The sequence below is a fragment of the Dinoponera quadriceps genome, unplaced genomic scaffold, assembly GCF_001313825.1.
Source record: "Dinoponera quadriceps isolate SergipeBrazil2010 unplaced genomic scaffold, ASM131382v1 scaffold192, whole genome shotgun sequence".
Classification (NCBI taxonomy): Eukaryota; Metazoa; Arthropoda; class Insecta; order Hymenoptera; family Formicidae; genus Dinoponera; species Dinoponera quadriceps.
In genome coordinates this window covers 1,285,116-1,306,961 of record NW_014554324.1, presented here as the reverse complement: position 1 = coordinate 1,306,961, position 21,846 = coordinate 1,285,116, and the positions used below count along the sequence as shown (strand labels likewise).

Genomic DNA, 21,846 nt, shown 5'->3' with positions numbered 1-21,846 from the left:
ATATATATATATATATATATATATATATATATATATATATATGTATGTCTGCAATGTTGGCATATGAAATTTCGAGGTGCGCCCATCATTTCGCGTCGGCGATCTGGCCGGCGATAATTACAGGGATGCTTCCGTCATTCCGAGCGACGTGTAATTTCCCACCGACGGTTTTAAGAAAATGCGATTTTCGCGATGATTTCGATCGGTCGAGGGGGTCATTGCGTCCGTGCGAGGGCAATCGGATGGATAATGGGGTTCCGCGCTACTTTTACCCCCTTCGTCGGAGTAATTAAGGATAATCGATAACGATCCCCCGCTGTGTGTATTCCACCGTACTCGCGCGAGCGACCCGTACGTACGTACGTATGTATACATATATACATACGTACAGATCCCAGCCGCACGATGATGATGACATCGATGATCTGGCGGGGACACGCGGCTTATCACCTCCGTACACTCGGATATACCGCCTCTATAGGGCGCGGCACCGGCGCTCCGGCAACATGCGTGTTCTAATCTGGATTAATCCGAACTAGCACGCCTTTGTACACCACCGCGCGAAGGATATTCACGCATAAATTGCGGTACCCGCGGCGACATGTTACGTGCACGCCGGCTATCCCATTTCGAAGCGGCTGTCCAATTTCGGACAGCCGATCGTGGACACTGAGAGAAATTANCTATAGAAAAAAATGCCCCCCCCCCCCCCCTCGACGTACCATTTTGTTTCTAAGCCCGAAAACTCTGCGGATTAATATTTATATGCGCAGATGCAAAGCGATACTTCTCGATTGATACGATGTAGTTTCTTTGAAAATTATTACATATCGCCTAGCAAGTAAACTACTTTTGATGGAGTTTAAGAAGTGACGCTTCGGAAAAGTAAACCCTAAAATTGACATATGAGTGCTTCCTATCAGAAAATTATCTTTAATCTTATATATATATATATTTTTTTTTATGTAAGAAGGGATCCTCTGATTTTATCTTTCCGATCAATTTAAAACAAACAAGGAAAACAGGGGAAAATTAGTTATCGGTATTCCGTGAAATAATACTGTGAGATAATATCTCACAGAAAAGTTTAAGTATGTCGGTTTACGGAAGAATCTAACCCTAACCTTTCTTGCGTAGTTCAGTGATAAAGGATAAAGATTGGCGCAAGATCCAAAATGATTAAAAAAATTCCAAACTTTACACTATAAAATAATATTATCTAATAAATTATTTATGGCTGATTTGTTATTTAAAAATTAATAAGAAGATAGCTCGAGAAAAATTCCAGTACATCGAAAAATCAACTAACGCTAAAAATATAACCAAACGCACTTGCAAACAGAAACTGCCATTCAGCTTCGCCTAATGCACGTAGAATGGAGGAAGTTCGTGTATTGTTCGACCGAGTTCGGTGCTTTATAACCGAGAAACACAGGTCCATTTTCCATACATGTGTCAATTTTGGCGCTTTTTCTCTTTTAATGGTTTGCCCTTTTAATTGTTTTAACCACAAAAATAGTTATACCAATAAGCACGTAAGATGCAGTAAATACAGTATTCTCAAACTGACATCACAGTAAAACTTTCTAGAAAAGTGGCTCTCCTGACCATAACTTTGTCATCATGATGGCTATAATTACAAATAAAAAATATCTTTTTCCCCGTACACATGCGAATCATATTGCATTTTCGAAAAAAAAAAAAATACCACGAGTTCGCGCGACTGTCAGACGGTGGTAAGTGCGATTCGCAGGAATCGGTATCTCCGCGGGACGATAATGCGACGATCTCGTCCCGAACAGGCTGTTCTCGTCTACGTAACGAGCACCAACACACAGCACCGGACTCTCACGTTAATCACTCGATGACGCGGAAAATCGATCGACCGCTCCGATACGCAACAAATGACGCGGCGCTGTTCAATGTCCGGAGTCTTTAAAATCGATAAGCCGACACGTCCGTGAAACTTCGCGGCCCGGCAGGGGTCCTAATGAACCGGAAGTAGTAATTTAATCGACAATGAATTTAGCCGGGGCATTTAGCGAACAATCGACGTGAGAGAGATCGAGGGAACGAGCGGGCGGACGGAAGGCGAAGTAATTGAGACGCGCATTTCCACGCGGGCGGGACGCTCAAACGTGATGAGAATACGTAAATATCCATTCGGGAGTAAGCTGTCACGTCTCATAGCGAGAGCGAGAGAAGGAGACAGAGAGAGGGAGAGAATGTGAGAGAGAGAGAGAGAGAAAGCGAGTGAAACGTTCGCTCGGTAAGACACGGGGGCTTATACGTAATTACATCCTATTCGTCCAATCAGCTTCCGCGGCGGGGACTCCGGCAACCTCCTCTCTCTTCCGAGGGCGACTATATGAAATCGATTTCAGGTACATAAGTCATATTCGGCTAACTCGCCTCGTATCCTGAAGTTTGTGATTGATGCTATTGCCGAGCCAAGGATGCTAAATGGAGTACGTCCGCCTTTCGGAGATAACGGATATACCCGTGGAAAGTGCTCCATGAACTTCCGCGGGTTTATACTAACTGACACCCCGAAGTTCACCGAGCCGGAACCCCGGTGTACGCGGAACAGCGCGAGCGTGCGCGCGACACTTACTTGTTGTTTTTGTAGGGCGGCCACATCGCCGCACACGGGTCCCAAGCCGGTGAGTTCTGTGTCCTTCCTTATCACCCACTCGATGAGCTCGCGTAACGATAGCAACAGCGCGTTCCAGTGCTCCGTGTTGCTCTCCAATCGATTCCTGCGCAGAAAAAAATACGCACGCTTTCAGTGATAGGGTTCGCACGTAGCGTTGGTTTCGCGCGCATTTATTCCCGCACATGCCATGTAAACGCTCAAAGAAGGTATCCTCAAGTTTCCTTGAAATCCCGGAGGTTCGTAAACGTCATTTTGCGCGCTCATCCGACGGGGGAGGAGAGAGAGATTGAGAGAGAAAGAAGTTACGTTCTCTCGAAACGGAGCTGATGGACATTCGCGGCGCGATGCAAAATACACAACGTGTGTGAAATGAAAGAGAGAGAGGAGCGTAAAACGGCGTAATGCGAGGGAAGAGAGTACATATTTGTTGGGGACAGACGGGTAGTCGTCGTCGAGAGAGAATGAGGAAAAGGGATCGGCAAAGCAGAGTGACGCAAAGTGGATGCAGCACGGAGTGGGAGGAGGAATAGGAACGCAAAAGCTCGACGTCGCCGGTGCCAAGAGTAACACCGGCGAATGAGCAAAGGGAGAAAAGCGACGACGCTGGCGCGAAGGAGGAACACCAACGAAAAAAAGGAAAAGGGGGAGAAAGGGAGGAATTGATAGATACTTAAGATAAGTGGATCAAGAAGCGAACGATCGAAGAGAGGAGGCGAGAAAGGCGCACGCGTTAGCGGGAACGTGAATCGAAAAACAGAAATCTCAAAAAGGAGAGGGCGGAAGTGGAGTGCGCTTGCGGATAAGACGCGGTTCGAGTGAAGCGGGTAAATACGGCGAGCAAAAGAGTCCCTGAGAAAATTAAAACGGAGTATTCTGATCGACGCGACGGGTAAACCGTGTGCGACCGGGGGTAGAAAGGCGCGGGCGAGGAGGGGTGAGGGGAGGGAGGCAAAGCCGATCGCGGAAAAGAAAGAGAACGATTTCAGGCAAATTGGAAAAATACGGAGGAAAAAGCGACGCGAACGTGGGCGACGGGAAGCGCGCCGGTGTACAAACTCTCCGACTATGAAACGAGGCGAGTGGGAAAATAAGAAGACGAAGAGGAGGACGGCCGGCCCGGGCAGGGAAAACAAAAGACAGTAGACTTCGGAAAACAACAAGAGATCAAGGGATGCGGATATATATATATATATATATAGGGAGAGAGAGAGAGAGAGAGAGGAGAGAGGAGAAGGATCGTTGATAAGCGTGAAAGAGGATAAGGGATGCTTCGTCGGATAGTCAAGACAACGGAAAAACCAGATTGGAGGTGACTTTAGACGAAAGGCGGCAAAAACACGAAAGGAAATTCGATCGTGAGACAACCCAACGAGAAATGATAAAAGGTGGGATATGGAAATAGGGAAATTTGCGGACGAAAGAGTCGCGAGAGAGGGAAGCCGCGGGAAGTGTAAGAAGTTAGCGAGCGAGATGGCAAAAATGGATGGAGGATAAATATTGAAGAGGAGCGATAAGACGGCGAGCCGTGTTTTGCTAATGGTAAGTAAATACCGCTGGATCCGGAAGTGTGCCGGAAGCGTGAAATAAAATGAAAGACCGGTGGGAAATCAGTGGAAGATGCGGGAGCGCGAGAAGAAAGAGAGAGATAAAGAGAGAAGGAGGCCGCGTATACAAAGGAAACGGTCTCGAGAAGAATGAGGACTCGTGACATGCACCGGTGGGAGGAAGCTGCGAAAGCAACTCGCAGCGGCGGCCACGATGCAAGGAGGAAGACGGATATGCGAGATAAGTCAGGAGAGAGAAATTAGTCCGAGAGGAGATGATCTCGACTATTTATTCGAGATGATAGTCCCACCGGTCTACGCACGTACGGATCACGTCTAACGGTATAATAGGACGCGACGGCACGGACGCGAAGGAGAAAAATCCACTCGGGAGTCGGCTGCGGGAATACGAATTCTTATGTCATCGCGATAAGGCAAGAGAGAGACGAGCGGCTCACCTCCCATTACAGCTCCATTACGCTTCGATTTGTTGCGGGCGAAACAATTCGCGCGAGCACGCTGGCTTGAGAAATACCACCATTTGCAAATGCTAAAAGTTACAATTTCCTCTTCTTCTCGGGGGGAAACATGTAGCAATTTGTAGAAATATTCAATGTAGAATCTAGGTGCACTTTGGAGCGCTGATATTTTCTTACAACTCGGTGAGAAGTGAAATTTGTCAATTTCACGTCAAGAGGTACGTCCGACGTCTCAAGACTTCCGGTTGTTCTGCATCCAATGAAGGATCAAGTAGGAAAGAAATTATATATACAAGATGTTACGTGACAAACTATACGAATTTAAGAAATATATTTCGAATACATAAATTGAAGCAGAAAATGTCCTGTAACCCCGATTCGAAACGGTTATCCTCTACAGGTGGTTAAAATTTGTAAATGATGGCGCAATTGTTTGAAATTTTAAGAAAATGGCAAATAAAGGAAGAAAACGTAAAGATTACAGAAATTGTGCAAATTTACGTGCTTCGAAATATTGATAGAAAATTATAGTTGAATTAATCAGAAAGTAGACAACCGAATGCGTTCTGATTAATTCAATTATAGTTTTCTATTAGTGCATTAATACGCAGTACGGTTAAAATGCATTGAGTTGCCGCACGAAGAACAACGTAATTGTTCGTTCACACGCATCATTAATACATTGTATTAATCAAGCTCGAGCATTACCTCTCCTTTCGTATCCTAAACTTTTAATCTTTACGTTCTTCGTCCTTATTTTTCATTTTTAACAAAAAAAATGTTGCGAAAAATCGTGCTGTCATTTATAAACACTTTATAACATTTATAAATTTATAATATTTATAAACACTTGAAACACTTGTAAATGAATAACCGTTTCGAATTGGGCCCATGTTTACGGAACATTTTCGACGATCAGTTTAAATCAGAAGCATGCTCCTTAAATTTGCCATGTAACATCCTGTGTGTGAAGAAACTAAATCAAAATATCAGCACCGTCCGCAAAGTGCAGTATGTATCCTCTGTTATTTAACCTTCCGTTTAACGCTCGTTCATTACCTTGTCGGAACGACTGACGCGCGAATAAAATCCAAAGTGGCTGGAGAATAAAGAAGCTCCGCGCACGGCGAATTAAAGCGGAAGACAGAGGCTCAGGACGAGAGCGGCATAAAGAGGAAGCACGGAGGAGGCTGGGGGGGGGGAATGCTGAATGGCGCTGAGAGAGATTCTCGAGCGAGGAGAAAGACCGGCCACAACGAGGGGGCAACGAGCGGGAGGAGAAGCACGAGGACGAAGGGAGGGCAGCGGAGGAGGGAAGGCGTCGTCGGTCGGGGGCTCGCGGAATAGACGAAAGCGGAAGATAAAGGCGCTACGTACGGGCGAAAGGAGAGCAGGAAGGATGGCGGTCGGGGATTTAGATTTATATTTCGCCATTGTTGCGCCGCCACCGCGCGCCGGCACCCACTTACTAGGTCGCATCCAACAATCCCCCGACGTCTCATCCCCTTCGCGCCCCCCCCTCGCGCGTGGGAAGGAGGAGGGCTCGTGTCGTCGTTCGCCGTATCGCAAAGAAACAGCCTCGCGCTCGGATATATTGCGGTTATTGTAACGTCGATGAGAGCTCCGCGGAATTCCGCGCACTTTTGTGATTCGAGTGCGCACACACGCGCGCGCGAGAGAGCACACGGAGTCACACCCGCCGCCGCCGAGTGATATTGCGCTCTCCTCCCGGGGAGATAAGGACGTAAGGATATTTTGCGCGACTGATGGCGGTGCGGGCTGGCGGGTTACCGAAAGAAATCGTCCTCGTTGCCCCGACGAATCGCGAGTATAAACCTCTTCTCGGTCTGAGTCGCCGTCACGCGGACCGATGTCCGCGCGATAAGTTTATTCAGAACGGCGCGAAGGGGGAAACTAATCATTCTTGGAGCGACGGTTAACACTCTCCGCGGAAATCGAGCTTCATAGCACACGAGGGATCCCAAACATTGTCGTAAATAACGTTTAGCAGATAATGAAAACATGAGCGTAGAAAATGTTGGTGTGAAAATATTTGGTGTACTGAAGTGTGTAATTTGGATCCTGAAGGACCAGGGTACGTCCTTTTTTAAAAGGATTCTCCGATCTGATCTTCAGTCCTCCGCCTTCTTTCCTTTGAACGAAAATGTGTCTTTCTACAGTCTTTGAATTTTAACCTTTAGTTCCGTGCGAGGAAGAAGATGCGGGTCTACAATGAAACGCCAATATGGAAACAGTCGTGTAAGGTAACAATGTGTGACTCGTGTTTCAGAAATAGAATGATCTCATAGTTTCTGTGAAGGCCGCCACACAATAGTGATAAGAGTATGCAGTAATAGATAAGCAGTAAACTAATTGAACAATCAGATCCTTACGGTCCAAGAATAATCGACTGCGGTTGGTTAATTTGCTCACTGCTTACTTCTTACTACATATTCTTACGGCTATTGTGAAATAAACTCAAGGCATTATAAGAAGCTTAATAACGGTAAAATTCAACTTTCACAATAATGAAATGAATGAAAACAGTTTGAAATTTTATGAAAAAAATCTTTTAAGTAATAAGAAATTATTTGAGAAAGTTGGTGTATCAGAAAAATGATGATTTTATAAAAAAATTTAAACAGCATATATACATGTATAATAAAGGGAATATATTATTAATATATTATAATAAAGTAATTTTCACGATTAAAAGCTTTTAGTTTAAAAAGTTTCAATTTTTTAAAATCTTGTTCTCGTTGGTTAACATTTTCTACAGAAATTCTCCTCTTTTCGCGACTGTGGTATTTGGTAACTCAACTTTGGACTTTCCACCGTAACGATATTTTTCGCAGGACGCAGAGAAGGCTAATTTTTTTTTCCCCCTCATTATATCGCACTCGCGAAGATTCATCACGTCGTCTGGATATTATTAATTTTAATTAATCACGGCTCATATATATGGACACATATTCGCAATTTATCGCTGCGTAATTGATAAAAAAACGAGGTCGGTGTGATTAATAGGACGTCCGTCGGACCCACGTCAGTAATGGAATCTTACGGTCACGAAAGGGAATTCGGCGAACATCTATTTTCGCTCGTCGTCCGGCTGCCAGAAACAGGGGAGCCTCTACTAACGGAAAGATATACTTCTCGTTCGTGCGATCGCATTTCAATTGAATGTTCTGTAAGTGGTGCTACAGTGTCGCTTCGGCGAACCTTGCCCTACGAGCGATCTTTACGACGTGCCAGGCTGATCTAAAATAAATCACCGTAGAATTTCCTGGCCGGCTGTAAAAATCTGCCGAAGGAGCGTTACGTTTTTCGCACCCGCTCGATAAAGTCCTCGACGCAGTCTCGAGTAAATAAATCATAAGCAACGTTTCGGTGCTGGGACACGCTTTATCGGGAAAGTTACATAATGCTGCGACGATACGATTGTTCGTCGATTAGCAAAGTCCGTCGAGCGCGCGCGGTCGCTCTCTGCATTTGTAACGCGCGCACTCGCAGGAAAAAAGTAGATTCTCTCTCTTTCTTCGTAAGAGAGGAAAATAAAGGAGAGTATAATCGAGTTTGTCAATGTGTCCTGCATGGGAAATTTTCTTGGGATCCAATTGAGACCCGGTCCGATTTCCTAAGATAATTATGGGGATTCTACAGTTGATGTAATTCTATTATATATTAATGATTGATGTAATATTATTATATATTAATTATTATATCATAGTTAATTATATTGTATTTACATAGTACAAAATATTTTTTACTTACGTTAAAATTAAAATAAAGATCTTTGTTAAAATTTTTGTGTTAAATTTTTAACATATCTGTGTAAATTTGTCGTGTAACATATGTGTGTCAATTTAACATATTTACATTATTTCGACATTTTGTATTGTGTCGATATTCAACTTATGCGAGTTTTAATGTATACTTCAGTATCGATTGATGTATTAATTTTATGCTAATTTTTGACAAAATGTTTTTGACAAAAGAGAAAAGAAGGGGGGGGGGGGAGGAGCCACAAAGCGGGGCACGCCTGGCAAAAGTTCGCGTAAAATTCGATTACGCGATTTGAGTCCGTTTGCGAGATAAAGTCCCGAAAAAAGGAAGGAGATACGAAAATTGAAATAGCGCACACGAGAGACGCGAGACGCGCGCCGGCGAAACTTCTGATTGCGCGAGATCGTTCCCGGTTAACGGAGTACACGGCCGGGGAGATTAAGGATAATTAAAACAGCTGAGACGCGCGGTCTTCGGCGGGCGAAGTCCGATGTAAGTCAGGCGAAACGTACGGAACGGCGCAATCGCATCGATATAGCCGGAGGATTTCGGGTAAGTCGAGTTAACAAAGCGACTTCCGCGATGAGGTCACCTTTAATCCGGCCGCGTTGTCGTGCGCGTTTAGGAAACGTCGGAAAACACGCGGAAGTCGTAACGCGTTTCCGGCTTTACGTCGGGCTCGCTCGGCGAACGTGGATTATTCAGCGGGCAACGGAAGCGATTCAACGGCGAATCCGGAAGGTTAGCGTGGATCCGGGAGGAGGGGCCGAGACAAAAATTGCGCGGGATGAAAACCCGCCGGGGATGCTGGGGAAAACTAAACGTTTCCGCGAATCACGGCGCGTAATAAGGAAACGTTGTGTGTCCAAAACATTCGTGGATATTGCGCGTTACTACCGAAATCATTGAGATTCATTGGGAAAATTTTACGAGCGCCGCCGCTGCTGTTTCCGCGAAAGCCGCGATCGCAGCTGTATTTCGCGGTTTATGCGCCGGTAGAGACACTGTGCCGTCCGCGAGGTATGAATTTATGAATGAAAGATAGCGCGCTTCTCCGCGTATATGACAGCGCATTTGATAAAAGCCCGAGTCGCTTTATTCCGGTAAATCTGCCATTCAGATTTACAAGAGGCTCTTACCCGATCAAGACGCGTCCGCCACGCGAAACTACGCGAATCTCCCTTCCGCGCGGCCGCAATAACGTTCCAGATTCCGTAGTTTAGTTTAATAAGATTTCGCCTACGGTTTCCATTACGAACGATAACTTCGCGAATATTATTATATCGCGTTTAAAGATGATCTGTTACTCGCTCGCTTCCTATGATGTAACATCAAATGAATGAGATAAACTGACGATTAGAATCAGAGAAATTAAACATTTCGTTGAAAAACAATGAAGAAAAGATTTCCGAGATTCGAAATGGATTAATATAGAGGAAAAAACACCAAAACCGGCATACCGCTTTATTTTGGGGCTCTGAAGCTTTGTTGGAGGTGCGAAATTAAAATTTATATGCATAGGTGCAAAGCTATAATAATATTTTGAAAATTATTACACATTTCCCTGCAGATGATTATTTTTTTAAATAATTGAAAATTGACGCTTCTAAACACTAGGTTTCAAAACTGGCATATTTACGATACTTATAGGGAATTAAACAAAAAACAAGAAAAGGTATTTCACAGCAAAGTTCAGGTTTGTCGATTGAGAAACTAGTAAATATGTCGATTCACAGAACAACTTAACTCTAACTTTTTGCGTGACTCAGTGACAGAGGAGATTAGCACAGGATGCAAAATAATTTAGAGATTAGCACGAGATTCAAAATGATTTAAAAAGTTCGAGACACGTTATAAAATAGAATTAACGAATAAATTACAGCTGATTCGTTATTATAATTTTCACGAGAAGCTCAACAAAAAGCTCAGCATAACGAAAAATCGACCAATAACATAACCGAATGCGTCTCCAAACAGAAACTGCCATCTCGTTCCAATTACTGTATATAGTGGATGAAGTTCTGTCGGACAGAGTTCAATACTTGACAGCCGAGAAACATGAGTATGTCAGTTTACCATACCTATGTCGGTTTTGGTATTTTTCTCCTACACGCTCGCTCCTATTACGACGTGTAACATCAAAGCGCGCATTATTCAAATGAACTGGCAATTAATCGGAGCGATGAAAAGTGTTGAAAAATTCAGAAAACATTTCCGAAACACGAGGTGGACTAATAGATTAAATGCGACTTTTGATTATCGCGAGGGAAAGCGCCGCTTTTTAATACAGATATTACAACAAAATGAATATTAAATCGCGATATCTGGACAGACACGTTCGTATTATTGCGTGAATATGCTCGGGCTAAAAATACCCGTGATTCTTGATACGTTTGTCCGCGTCGGACGTGGCTGGAACACGCATCGGAATTCACGTGTCGCTGACTATTTTGTTATTCCTCCCCGCAAAGCTGATTAATCCTGATGTAATAGATTTACGATTACGCGTGTGTAGGATCCCGCAGCCGCGTAAGTGTAAATAATTCGCGCTCGGCTGCCGGGCAACTTTAACATCGATACATTATTAAAACGCGCATATTGGCCATTAATTATAAAGGTTTCACGGTGGAAACGTACGCGGCGAAAGAGTCGACTTTTGTTCGCTCAGCGTCCGCTCCTCGCCCTCCCCTGCATTCGGCCCCGACAAGCGAGAAATGTATTAAATCCCGATAGTCGCGTGCGAATCCATAGGGAGCTATCGAAATTCATCGCGGCCATCGATCTCCCGATAACATCGGCGGCCCGCCACGTGGCCGTCATAAATTAATCGCCGTTATAAATAGATTTCGCGTCTACGCAAAATTGGAAACGCTCGCGACCCCGAAATTGTCGGCCGCGAGTTCGCTCGTGCGAAATACGCGTGTAACGGGATACTTTGCGAAACGAGATACCTCCAATTGGGGGGTCGCGGCGGAAAATGCGTTCATCGATACAAGCGTGCGATTATCGCAACAAAATCGAGCGTCGTTCGTAGAACGAGCCGATCCTGCTCGTTTTGCGCGAGTCGCTAATTATTAGGTCTATAACTTGAAACCCGCCCTCTAACGATAAGTAGCTTGTCACTTTGACAATCGTCAACTATAATGGCTGAGCAAGGTATCATTTTTAGTTTTGACATCTGTCAATGATATTCAGTATATAAAAGTTTGTGTTTGTGACAACGATATAGTTTTTCACTGCGAAGAAAATGTCTGAATTTCAACCAAATAAGCGTCATTTGCGCGAAGCTTTGCTCTTCTGCTTCAGTTTGAAGAAAACTGCTGCTGAGTCTCATCGAATGCTTGTTGAAGTTTATAGGGAACTTGCTCTATCGGAAGCAACTTGCAAGGAATGGTTTCGATTCAAGCTTGGTGATTTTGACACGAATGACAAAGAACATCCAGGCCAGCAAAAAAAAATTCGAAGATAGAGAACTGCAAGCGGTTGGTGGATGAAGATCCAAGTCAAACACAAAATCAACTTGCCGAAACGTTGAATGTTACTCAAGCAGCCGTTTTCAAGCGTTTAAAAGCCATGGGAAAGATATACAAGGAAGGAAGATGGGCGCCATATGAACTGGAAGGAGGAACATCGAAAGGCGAAAAACCATGCTCCGAAATGCTGCTTGCCAGACGAAAAAGAAAGGGGTTTTTGCAACGAATTGTGACCCGGCGATGAAAAGTGGATCGATTTCGATAACGCCAAACGACGAAAAACCATTTGCGACCCAGGTCTATCATCGATATCGACGGCAAAACGCAAAATTCATAGGAAAAAGGCCATGCCCCGTATTTGGTGGGACCAGAAGGGTGTGGTATATTATGAGATACTGAAACCTGGTGAAACAGGGGATCTCTACCAGCAACAAATAATCCGTTTGAGCCGAGCATTGCGCGAAAAACAACCGGAATATGAAATACGACAGCATAAAGCGATCTTGCTTCGTGACAACGCTCGAACTCACGTCACTAAGGCTGTCAAGGAAACATTGGAAGCACTTCCCTGGGAAGTGCTACCCCATGCGGCTTATTCGCCAGACTGTGCCCCATCCGACTACCACTTGTTTCGGTCGATAGCACACGCACTTGCTGAGGAACGCTTCAACTCTTACGAAAGCGTCGAAAAATGGATCTCTGACTGGACAGCCTCTAAAGATGAGTCGTTCCTCTGACGTGGGATCCGCTTATTGCCAGAAGGGAAAAAGTCATATCTAACGATGGCCGATACTCTGATTGACATATTTGTTTTCATTTGTTTCTTAAACAAAGGCTGAATTTTTGGCAAAAACGCCGGGTTTCAAGTTGTAGACCTAATAAATCCGCGAGACGAGTCGCGCACTCGATTCGTCGCCCGGCTCATTAATCACCAATCAATGGATAATCACCAATTCGCTCGCGCGCTTCTCGACGAATTTCGCCAAGAGGCTCGATGAATCGCCGCCGGCGGTGCCGAGAAGGCGCGCCCGTCGTAAAGCCGAAATTGATCCGTTGCTTCGACGGCTTCGTTATCCGCGACACGTTACCCCCATAAAACGGGAGGCATACCAAACCTCGACCTTATCTCGCCCTTACACGCCGATAAACATCTAGCGTGCATTCCGCGAGAGCCGAGCGACGATCCCCGAGACCCCGGCGAAAATTCGTCGCGCTCGGTCCCGCGATAGATCTTCTTCCCGGGTTATAGACGCCATCGACTCGGCGACCGCATTACGCGAGTGAAGGGAAGACGCGGATCCACTCGATAAAGCTTTTCGATCCCGATCGCTCGACTCTCCCAGTCGACGTTTCTCACCGAGAGCCGTCGTCGTCGGTGCGCCGGTTAACGTAATAAAGCGGGCAAATGGAATTGCCGTGAACGGGCGGAGCGTTATAATTCAACTGCGGGGAACAATTTAGCGGCACAATCCCAATCCGAGTAAGGTCGGCGCAAAACCGACCCAAACTTCTACGATAAACAACAGCAACAACGCCGTTATTAGGGCCGCGCGGCAGAGACCGCAGTTTTCGCCGCGACTTCGCGACCGCAGCGACTCGAAAATTGATCAAGCTCGTGTCGCGTGCATTCCGCGCGATTAAGTGACGCTGTTACGGTTTCCAGGGATATTCCGAGCGTTTCGATGACGCGAAATATCCGTCTCATCTCTGCTCTGGGCGGATAAACGGTACAGACACGCGAGTTGAAATTTTGATGCCGTTTTGACGCCATTGGGACTATCTTTGAGCGAAAATTAAAATATTTATTTTCAAGTTAAATCTCAATGAAAGAAAACTGAAATATGCAAAAGATAATAAAATTGTGCAAAATGCGTCAATATTAACATAAATAAAGAAGACACGCGGAAAAGACCGCGAGGGTTCACGCAAATTAAAATTCTTGCCGAGAAGACCGATGGCTTGTGCAAACAATGACAGCAGTTTTACTTTCTGTGGAACGATATATGTTAAAAGAAAAGAAATGGTCCGTTGAAAACGAATGCCCAAAATTAACAAAATATTGAGATAATATATATACAATAAATTAAATTAACACGGGGGTATATTCAAAATGTAAGGCAACATTTTTTTCACAAAGGACGATTTTAACACAAGTACAAAATATGTTTTACTTGTGTACTTATATAGATAGCCTATAGACTAATGAAAACCTACTTTGACGATAATAACATTCGTTAACTTCTCTCTTTAGCTTTAATTCTGATTTAATTTCAATGCCTACCTTGAACGATCTGTTGTTACGCTGAAACGGCGAAAACGGAAATTTCAGACATTATCACAGGATCAAAATAAGAATAAATTATTTTATCAGAATTAAAATTGAACTTATTTTGCCATCTCAGCTCCCACTGTATCGCAGAATTTAACATAGGGCCAAAATTTCCAATCCAGTTGCTAATTGCAAATGTCGCAGATTATTCGAGGGTGGAAAGTAAAAAAGGTACCTCAGTATATTCGCTTGGTGCGATGTCGATCGCTTTAACTGGACCGGAAAGGATTAACAATCTCGGGCGAAGTCGTGGTGGTTGCCCGGCATGAGCGTTAGCGAATCCACCCCATTGGATTCACCAGTTCCGTTAGAATCCACTATTACATTTAGTAAATTATGACCTCCGTTCGATAGTAATTCCGATAAGCCTCTCGTTCGCGCGCGGGCTTACTATTGTTTTACAGCTGTTTGTGCTGGCACCGTGTATTACTCCGCGGACGGATACGGATCCATTATGTATGGAATGGAAAACGTAACCCTTGTAACGTTTCGCATATTTTTCAATATTTTAACGAACAAACACCTATGTGTACGTTATCGATTATTCCGAGGATCAAAGGTTACTCACAGATCGGGAGAACGAAAAAAGCACGCACACACCCACACAGTTTGATTCACGTTGGGATTGCTTGAGGAGCCGAAAGCTGCCATCAACGTGGTCCGAGAATGTAACAATGACAATGTAACAAGCTGAATACGCAAAGGCCAGATCGTCGAACGCGCGGAACGCGTCGAGTATGAAATTAGTTGATACACCTAACTGGATCCAGGGACGAGGATCGACTGTGAAATTTGATTCGGTTGACGTTCATGGAAAGCGTAATATAAACTTTGCTCGTAAACCGAGTTTGTTTGCCAACAGCGTTGCGAGCGTTCGTACAAATAACAGTAAAGCGTATTTTACCGCGATCGCGCGAGCTGTAACTTCCGCGCGCATTTCGTATCACGGCCGGGGTTGAAATATTTTCGCCGATGTCGCTGTTTTATTTTTTCATATTCGCATAACCCACGATCGTATCTGAATATGATACGCGGCCGATCTTGGTGCCTGACGAAGTGCCGTGACGTTTCGGGCGAGAGAGACGGGGAGAATGTGAGGGGCAGGGATACGTTTTGAAATACAGCGGAAATATTTGCGTTACGCGTGCCACCATACCTCTCTTTCTCTCTTCCTCTCTGTAAATTACAGAACTAATAGTTTAACGAACTCCGCTCGGCTGTAAAATCCCCCCGAATGCGGAACGGTGAATTCCGATATCTTGGCATCGCAATAATTGACTGACGGTAAATAGACGGCAGGGACGAAAGCGCGCCTCTTTTCTCCTAGTCCGCTCGAATCACCGCCTGCGATATTCCGATAACGCGACGAGCTACCCGAATTCGCGCCGATCGCGAAGATATTATCCGGTGCTTCGCGGCCGAGAAGCCTCCCCCTAACGAGAAGCGAAACTTCGCGGGCACTCATAATGAAGGCTCTCGAGCGCGAAGCCTCATTAGCGCGCAAACGTACGGATTAATATCGCGCCTTAAAGAGCGCTTTCTGATTGTACACACCGCGCGCGCGCGGATATCGATTGTCGGGTGGCGCGCGCGGTTAATCCACCTCGCGGATTTGAGCGCTGGTCCGGGCGCCATTTGAATCGGTTTGTGGCATTTCCTAATGAGAACGCAAATACCGGCGAGAGAGGGAGAGAGAGAGCGAAATTATCCGCCGGGCGATACCTACATTTAGACCGCGAATTCCTGGGATACACCGGAGAGGTTTCGACCTTTTTCGTTTCCCTCCCGACCCGTCCGTCTCCGTGCCGACGGGACCAGCGAGAGAACACGCGATTACCTATCACGTTTGATCGATTACATCCGGCGTTGATTCGCGACGGACCGGCCGCAGAATCAACCCGGCCGGCCGCGGTTGTCTGTAATTTCCAAATTACGGCGATATCGCGAAGTATCGCCGGCAATCAAAGGCGAATGATATTAATCAAGTCTGATGGAATATGAGCGATGATGTAGGGCGCCCGTCGGAAACACGACGATACCGTTTTCCCGAATTGAAATGTTGCCACTGTATTATACCCTTAATTCTCTGCAACGCGGCAGGGGCTCAGGTAGCAAAATAGCTTCAATTTCCACGATATAAATTTACTCCCTTCGATTTCTCAACCAAGATGACGTCTTTCTGTTGTTTTCAGTGGAAAAAAAAAGGTTGTTTTAGACACTCGTGTGAACTTAATAATCGAAACATCGAAGACATCTGAAGCTTCAAGATGACAGTAAAATGAAATCTGTAAAATTATAAGTTCGAGGGAAAAAAGTTAACAAAGTCAAAGTAGCGTAAAAATTTCGACTCGTGTTTGACTTCGTGTTGAAGCTTTATCTGGCCCTACGTTAAATCTTCTATTCTATAATACAGTAGTTGTTACAGCTAAATAGGGTTCACGCAATTTCAATTCTAACAATATAACTTACTCCTACCCACTTTCACCCTGATAATATTTTGAATTTCCGTTTGCGATGTTTCTGCGTCAAAATAAGATCATTCAAGGCGATATAAAAATTAAATCGATACAATTCGAGGTTCAAGAAAGAATTTAACAAGCGTGGTATCGTTCGGATAGAATTTTACCAATCCACAGGCCATCCAGACGGACGCAGATTATCCTTAAGAGCGTCAGAGCGTCGTCTAAATTTCGACTCGGCTTATCTCCGTTGGTTGATCGGCGTTTCCTCGCGCGACCGAGCCGTGAATTCGGGACGCTTTTTCCGACGAAGCTGACGCGAAGCGTGCATGCTCGGTCGGTGGCTACGAACGCGATACGTTTCGCAAAGTCGCGATGTCATTCGCGATACGACGTTACGAGACATCAAAGAAGCCGGGAGGACCGTCCCCCCGGCGTATCAGATCGAAAGGAGCGAAATCGCGGACCATTTCCACGCGGCTCGGACGCCGTTCCGCGGAGAAAGAGAGATGAATCGCGAATTATCTCAGATGGATCGCGATGACCCGGTGCGCCTTCCCCTTTGTCTCCAGCGAAAACCTCATTTCACGGATCCCGGTTTGAGCAGTCGTGTCTGAGCAGATATCAGCGACACTTCCCCTCCCTCTCCCCCTTTCTACCGTCGCGCGTCATTTCCTCGCAGGAGTGACGCGGTACACGCGATACGTCGCGTGCTTTTCTTTCTCTTTAAGTCGCAACGGCCGTCAATCTCGACGCTCGTCGACGCAATACGCCCGTGGTCCTGACGCTGCGCGTCCGACGGTATCCTCGAGAGATCCTCCTCGGGGGATTTTCGTCTTCCTCTTCAGTCAGCCGGAAATTAAAAATTTCGAGCGAGCCAAGTCGGGTCACCATGCGTCTATTCATACTCCACGAGCCTTTCCTTCTCCCATCGGCCTTGCGTTGTCCGTTCATCTCCCCGCTCATCCGTTGACGTGGGCGCGGAAAGAGAGAGAGAGAGAGAAAGGGAGGAAGGAAAGGGAGGACCGACGATGGATCGACCATCGATCCGGTTCGCCGATCGAGTTCCGCTCTGCCGTGGAAACGCTCGCGATTTGTATCCGCGGCGACAGCTCGACGCCGGCGGTTACGNCGAAAAAGGCGAGCACACGCGGGTTTAACGGATACTCGTGTCGCGTATTTGCGAGAACGTTACAAATTGAGTCACGCTCTCTCGCGCTCGTGTAGGAAAGGAAGTGAAAAATGAGCGATCGCGCGAGAAATAGATCTGAAACAGAGGGAAACGAAACGGACGGCGGAATGGAAACGATAGCGGCCGCAGCCGGATGAAACGCGCGCTCCTGACGTTCAAGAATTGTGGTTGCGCGCGAATTGACAGGAACATTTTTCATACGGAAATACGGGGTTTCTTTTCGGGAGGGTGGGGGGAGAGCGGAGGGGGGGGGGAGAAATCCTCTTTGCGCACGTGGGCTATTTTCACTCCGCCCCGCCCCTTAGAACGTTATTTCGTCGTTTAATATCTCGAATAACGGTTACACTGCACGCACTCGCGTCCATTACGCGCGTTAAAGGAGATGATCGGGATTACGGCTAATATTTTGATGACCTGGAAAATTTTTTACACAACCCGAGTAAGCCCCCGGGGGATCGACGCGATTTGGGGCACGAAAGCGGGAATTTTTCCGAACAGCGATTTTTTAACTGAAACAATTTCGCTGGAACAAACGACACGCGCGTATACGCGCGCTCGAAGCGAAACGTAGTCCCGTCGCGTTCGTTTTGTGCTTTATTTTTGTTTCCCCTCTTTTTTGAAACACACAAACCGAACGACCGGAAAAGCTTTCCGACGATAATCCAAGTACACCGACATCTCCGAGCGAAGCGCCATTTTCGCGACATCCGTGAAACGCGCTTCGACGCGACTCGGTCGTAGCCTACCCTTTAAATCGGGATTAACGGGGGGAAATCCCGCCGGCCGATCGACTGCATTCATAAACGGATGAAATCCTGCACTCATACGAAGTCGCTCCGGCGGCGCACACGCGCGGGATTTAGAGTGGCTAAGCAAACGTTGGGTCGCATCTGGCGCGAAGGGGACGTAATGCCCGGCAATAAGGACGTCGTCCTGGATACATATATACCGGCGTGCGCCTGTTCACTTTTTGCCGGCCCGTATAACCGAGGCGTAAGCGCTTTAACATAGGGACACGTTAACCCTCCCGAGCCTCATAATACGGAATACATTTGTAACGATTAAGCAACTCCGACTTAAACACGTGGTAATGTCGAGAAAAAAAACTCGTATTGTGGAGGGAGATTACGGCCGGCGAATGTACCGAGTGACGTCGCTGGATCGATGGGGATGAAGCATAACGAATGCGCGCTCGTATTCCCCCCGGATGTACCCGCGCGCATAATAACGATTAAAAATCATTTCCGCGCGCACCAGTTCCCCGAGAACAGCGATCACGGCTCTACGAATGCACGCGATATTAATGTTACCGGGGGGAAAGAAAAAGAGCGTGCGGTTTTTTTTCTACAACAGACTCGACGGGTTGAAAATTGTCTCCCCGCGCGTCTCGGGCGCTTTTTTCCCGCGACACCAGCGCGCGGTATTGTCGTCAGAAAACGACAACGTACGTTCGAAAAGGTCGAAATATTAGATATTTGCCCGGCCGGTGATAAATGGATTCTCCAAACGATCGTTTAACAGTTTCCCCCGGATAAACTGACCCCGGGTTGTTTGCATAGCGGTATCGAATGAAGCGCTCTCTCCCCGTCTATCGCATGCGGGACTGCCCCGGCGTTGCGGCACCTTCTGGAGATTAGCGTTAAGCCGTACCTTATCATACTTTAAGCTCGCATTATCGCGATACGCAATGTTGGGAAACGCGTTTCCAACATGAGCCGACTGGGACCGGCGATAAGTTACGACCGGACGGAGACCGGCGGATACACGTCGGAAGGAAGCTCAGGCCCGGTGCCGCGACAGCTTTTGTTCGCGTCATTGACGCGTCGCGTATTCGCGAACTCGTCGCTTACGATCGACGCCAGAGGATCGATGTCCGTATGTCCTCGGGTTTTCGTGGCTCGGGAGCAACAAGATTCTGAGATGCCGGCTTGCGAATGCGGATCGATAGATCAGACGACTGTCCTCAATTAAAGAGGAAGAATAATGTAAAACCTTCAAAAATGCACATTTTTCACATATTTCGATAGATACACTTTTCAAGAATATTGTCGGAAAGTTTGGTGTAAAAATTGGAAAAGTCGACGGAGACACACAGCGTTTTCCGTGACAGATTTAAGGGAACGATAATTTAGAGCCTTTTCGACAGGCCTAAAAAATAATGAGGACCTGAATGACACGGTGGTGGTGATATGGAAATTCGCGTAAAAAATTATGTTCAGCGTCACTGCGATTGTCAAAGTAGTAAATTTCATAATGTTGTTCAATGATGGCCGCATGTATCTCATATACATTCCAGAAGAACTTGGCGTTAAAATCGGCGAAAAAATGTATGAATACCGCTAAAATATTGATATTCGGCGCGTAGCAATAACTTGCGCGAGCGCAGGAAGCGACGAGGCAGGGCTCGTTTTCTACAGAAACAGAAAAATGTGGAATTTCAGAACAAATTAACGGCTGGGGAAAAGTTGCTATGTGAAACTGCTGACTAGACGTAAGTACAAAAAAACTCCATTTCAGCAGCGAAATATTTGATACTGAAATGTTGAGCGCATTTTTCTCAAAACAGTATTTTTCAACAATATTTTTGGTTGACGAATTATCTCGAAAAGTATTGATAGGATCGACGTCAGAAAAGTTGCAAAATAATTGTCAAATAAATGGCTATCATTGTACGCAGGATTTTTTAGCTAAAAATTGGATTTTTACAGTGCGTAAAATAGGCAAGATTTGAAGGGAAAAATAGACTTTTTTTCCAAAGTTACATAACTTTTGCAATTTTCGAGAAACAAAAACTCCCGACAGACATAGTCACGGTTTATATGTTATAGTTTATATATTAAGAATTATCTGGCTTTTTGGTATTAAGTCAACTATGTGGCTGGAAATCGGTTAACCCTTTAATTCCATTACATTCTTTTTTATTTTTTTATGCCAGCTCTGGGGAGCGCAAGTATTAATATATAAGACTGATTTTTTTTATATTTATATAAAAATATGTTTTTTACATCCATGAAAGTCGAATTTCATTTAAATGTACAATTTTCTCTAAAAAATCCAATTATATCGACAACTTTTATAAAAGCAATTAATTACTCTGTTGAAATAAAAGAATTTAGATTTAAGTAAATATATTAATGGCACTCACCGAGTAAATATTTTTTAATTTTTAGGATACTTTTCTCTCAGTGCAGTGCGTCTCAAATAGGAAAAGAAAAAACTATAATTCCTACTGACGAGCGACTCAGCATCAGGTTACTCTTTCCCCCAATGAAATCAACCGAAATATTCACGAAACGTACGAGCGAAATCCACAAAAGAAACGTGGCTCCAATCCATAATTTAGCCATCCAATTAAAATTCAACAAAGTACGTTCGGTAAATCCCATTGTAAATAGCGATTTCCCCATGAAAGTACAATTCCATCACTAATTTAAGTATAATTCTATCACCTATGTTGATGCGTCCGATTCGGTACTGTCCATCGTTTTCGCGTCATCCCTCGTGCATATCGTGACGTAACTTTTCAACGCCGTCGTCGGCGCCGATTGACCGTAAACGCGGTCATCACCCCGCCCCGTTATTATCGCCCGCGACTTTCCATCTTTATGTACGGTTCGCTTTTCCGTCCGCATTCTCGCGTTCCAGTCACGAAGGCGTAACGATTCAAGTTCCGTGGGAAATCGACGAACTGGTTCGACTCATACTTTTCTTCTCTCTCCTTCTTTCTCTTCAGCCTCTCTCCCTCTCGCCACCGTCATCACCACCCACTTCTTCGTGTCCGTTGAACGACTCCAACAAATTTCCTGCTACGGTCATTCGTTTCAGTATCGAGCGCCGTCTTCGCGTCACCGACCACACACGTGACGTCACGTAAAAATAACTTCGATTTGCTGCAATTGAGAGTCGCGAGAGAGGGAGAGAGAGAGAG

The 21,846-nt window shown here is 45.5% G+C and overlaps 1 protein-coding gene across 1 annotated transcript in view; it reads right to left on the bottom strand.

Annotated features, from left to right (window-relative positions):
* The window catches only part of LOC106746935 (dystrophin), a 156,483-nt gene that overhangs the window by 124,890 nt on the left and 9,747 nt on the right, over window positions 1-21,846 (bottom strand). Inside the window, exon 2 of the mRNA XM_014624093.1 lies at window positions 2,615-2,759. Coding sequence (XP_014479579.1) covers window positions 2,615-2,759 — 145 coding nt within the window. The remainder of the gene's footprint in view (window positions 1-2,614; window positions 2,760-21,846) is intronic.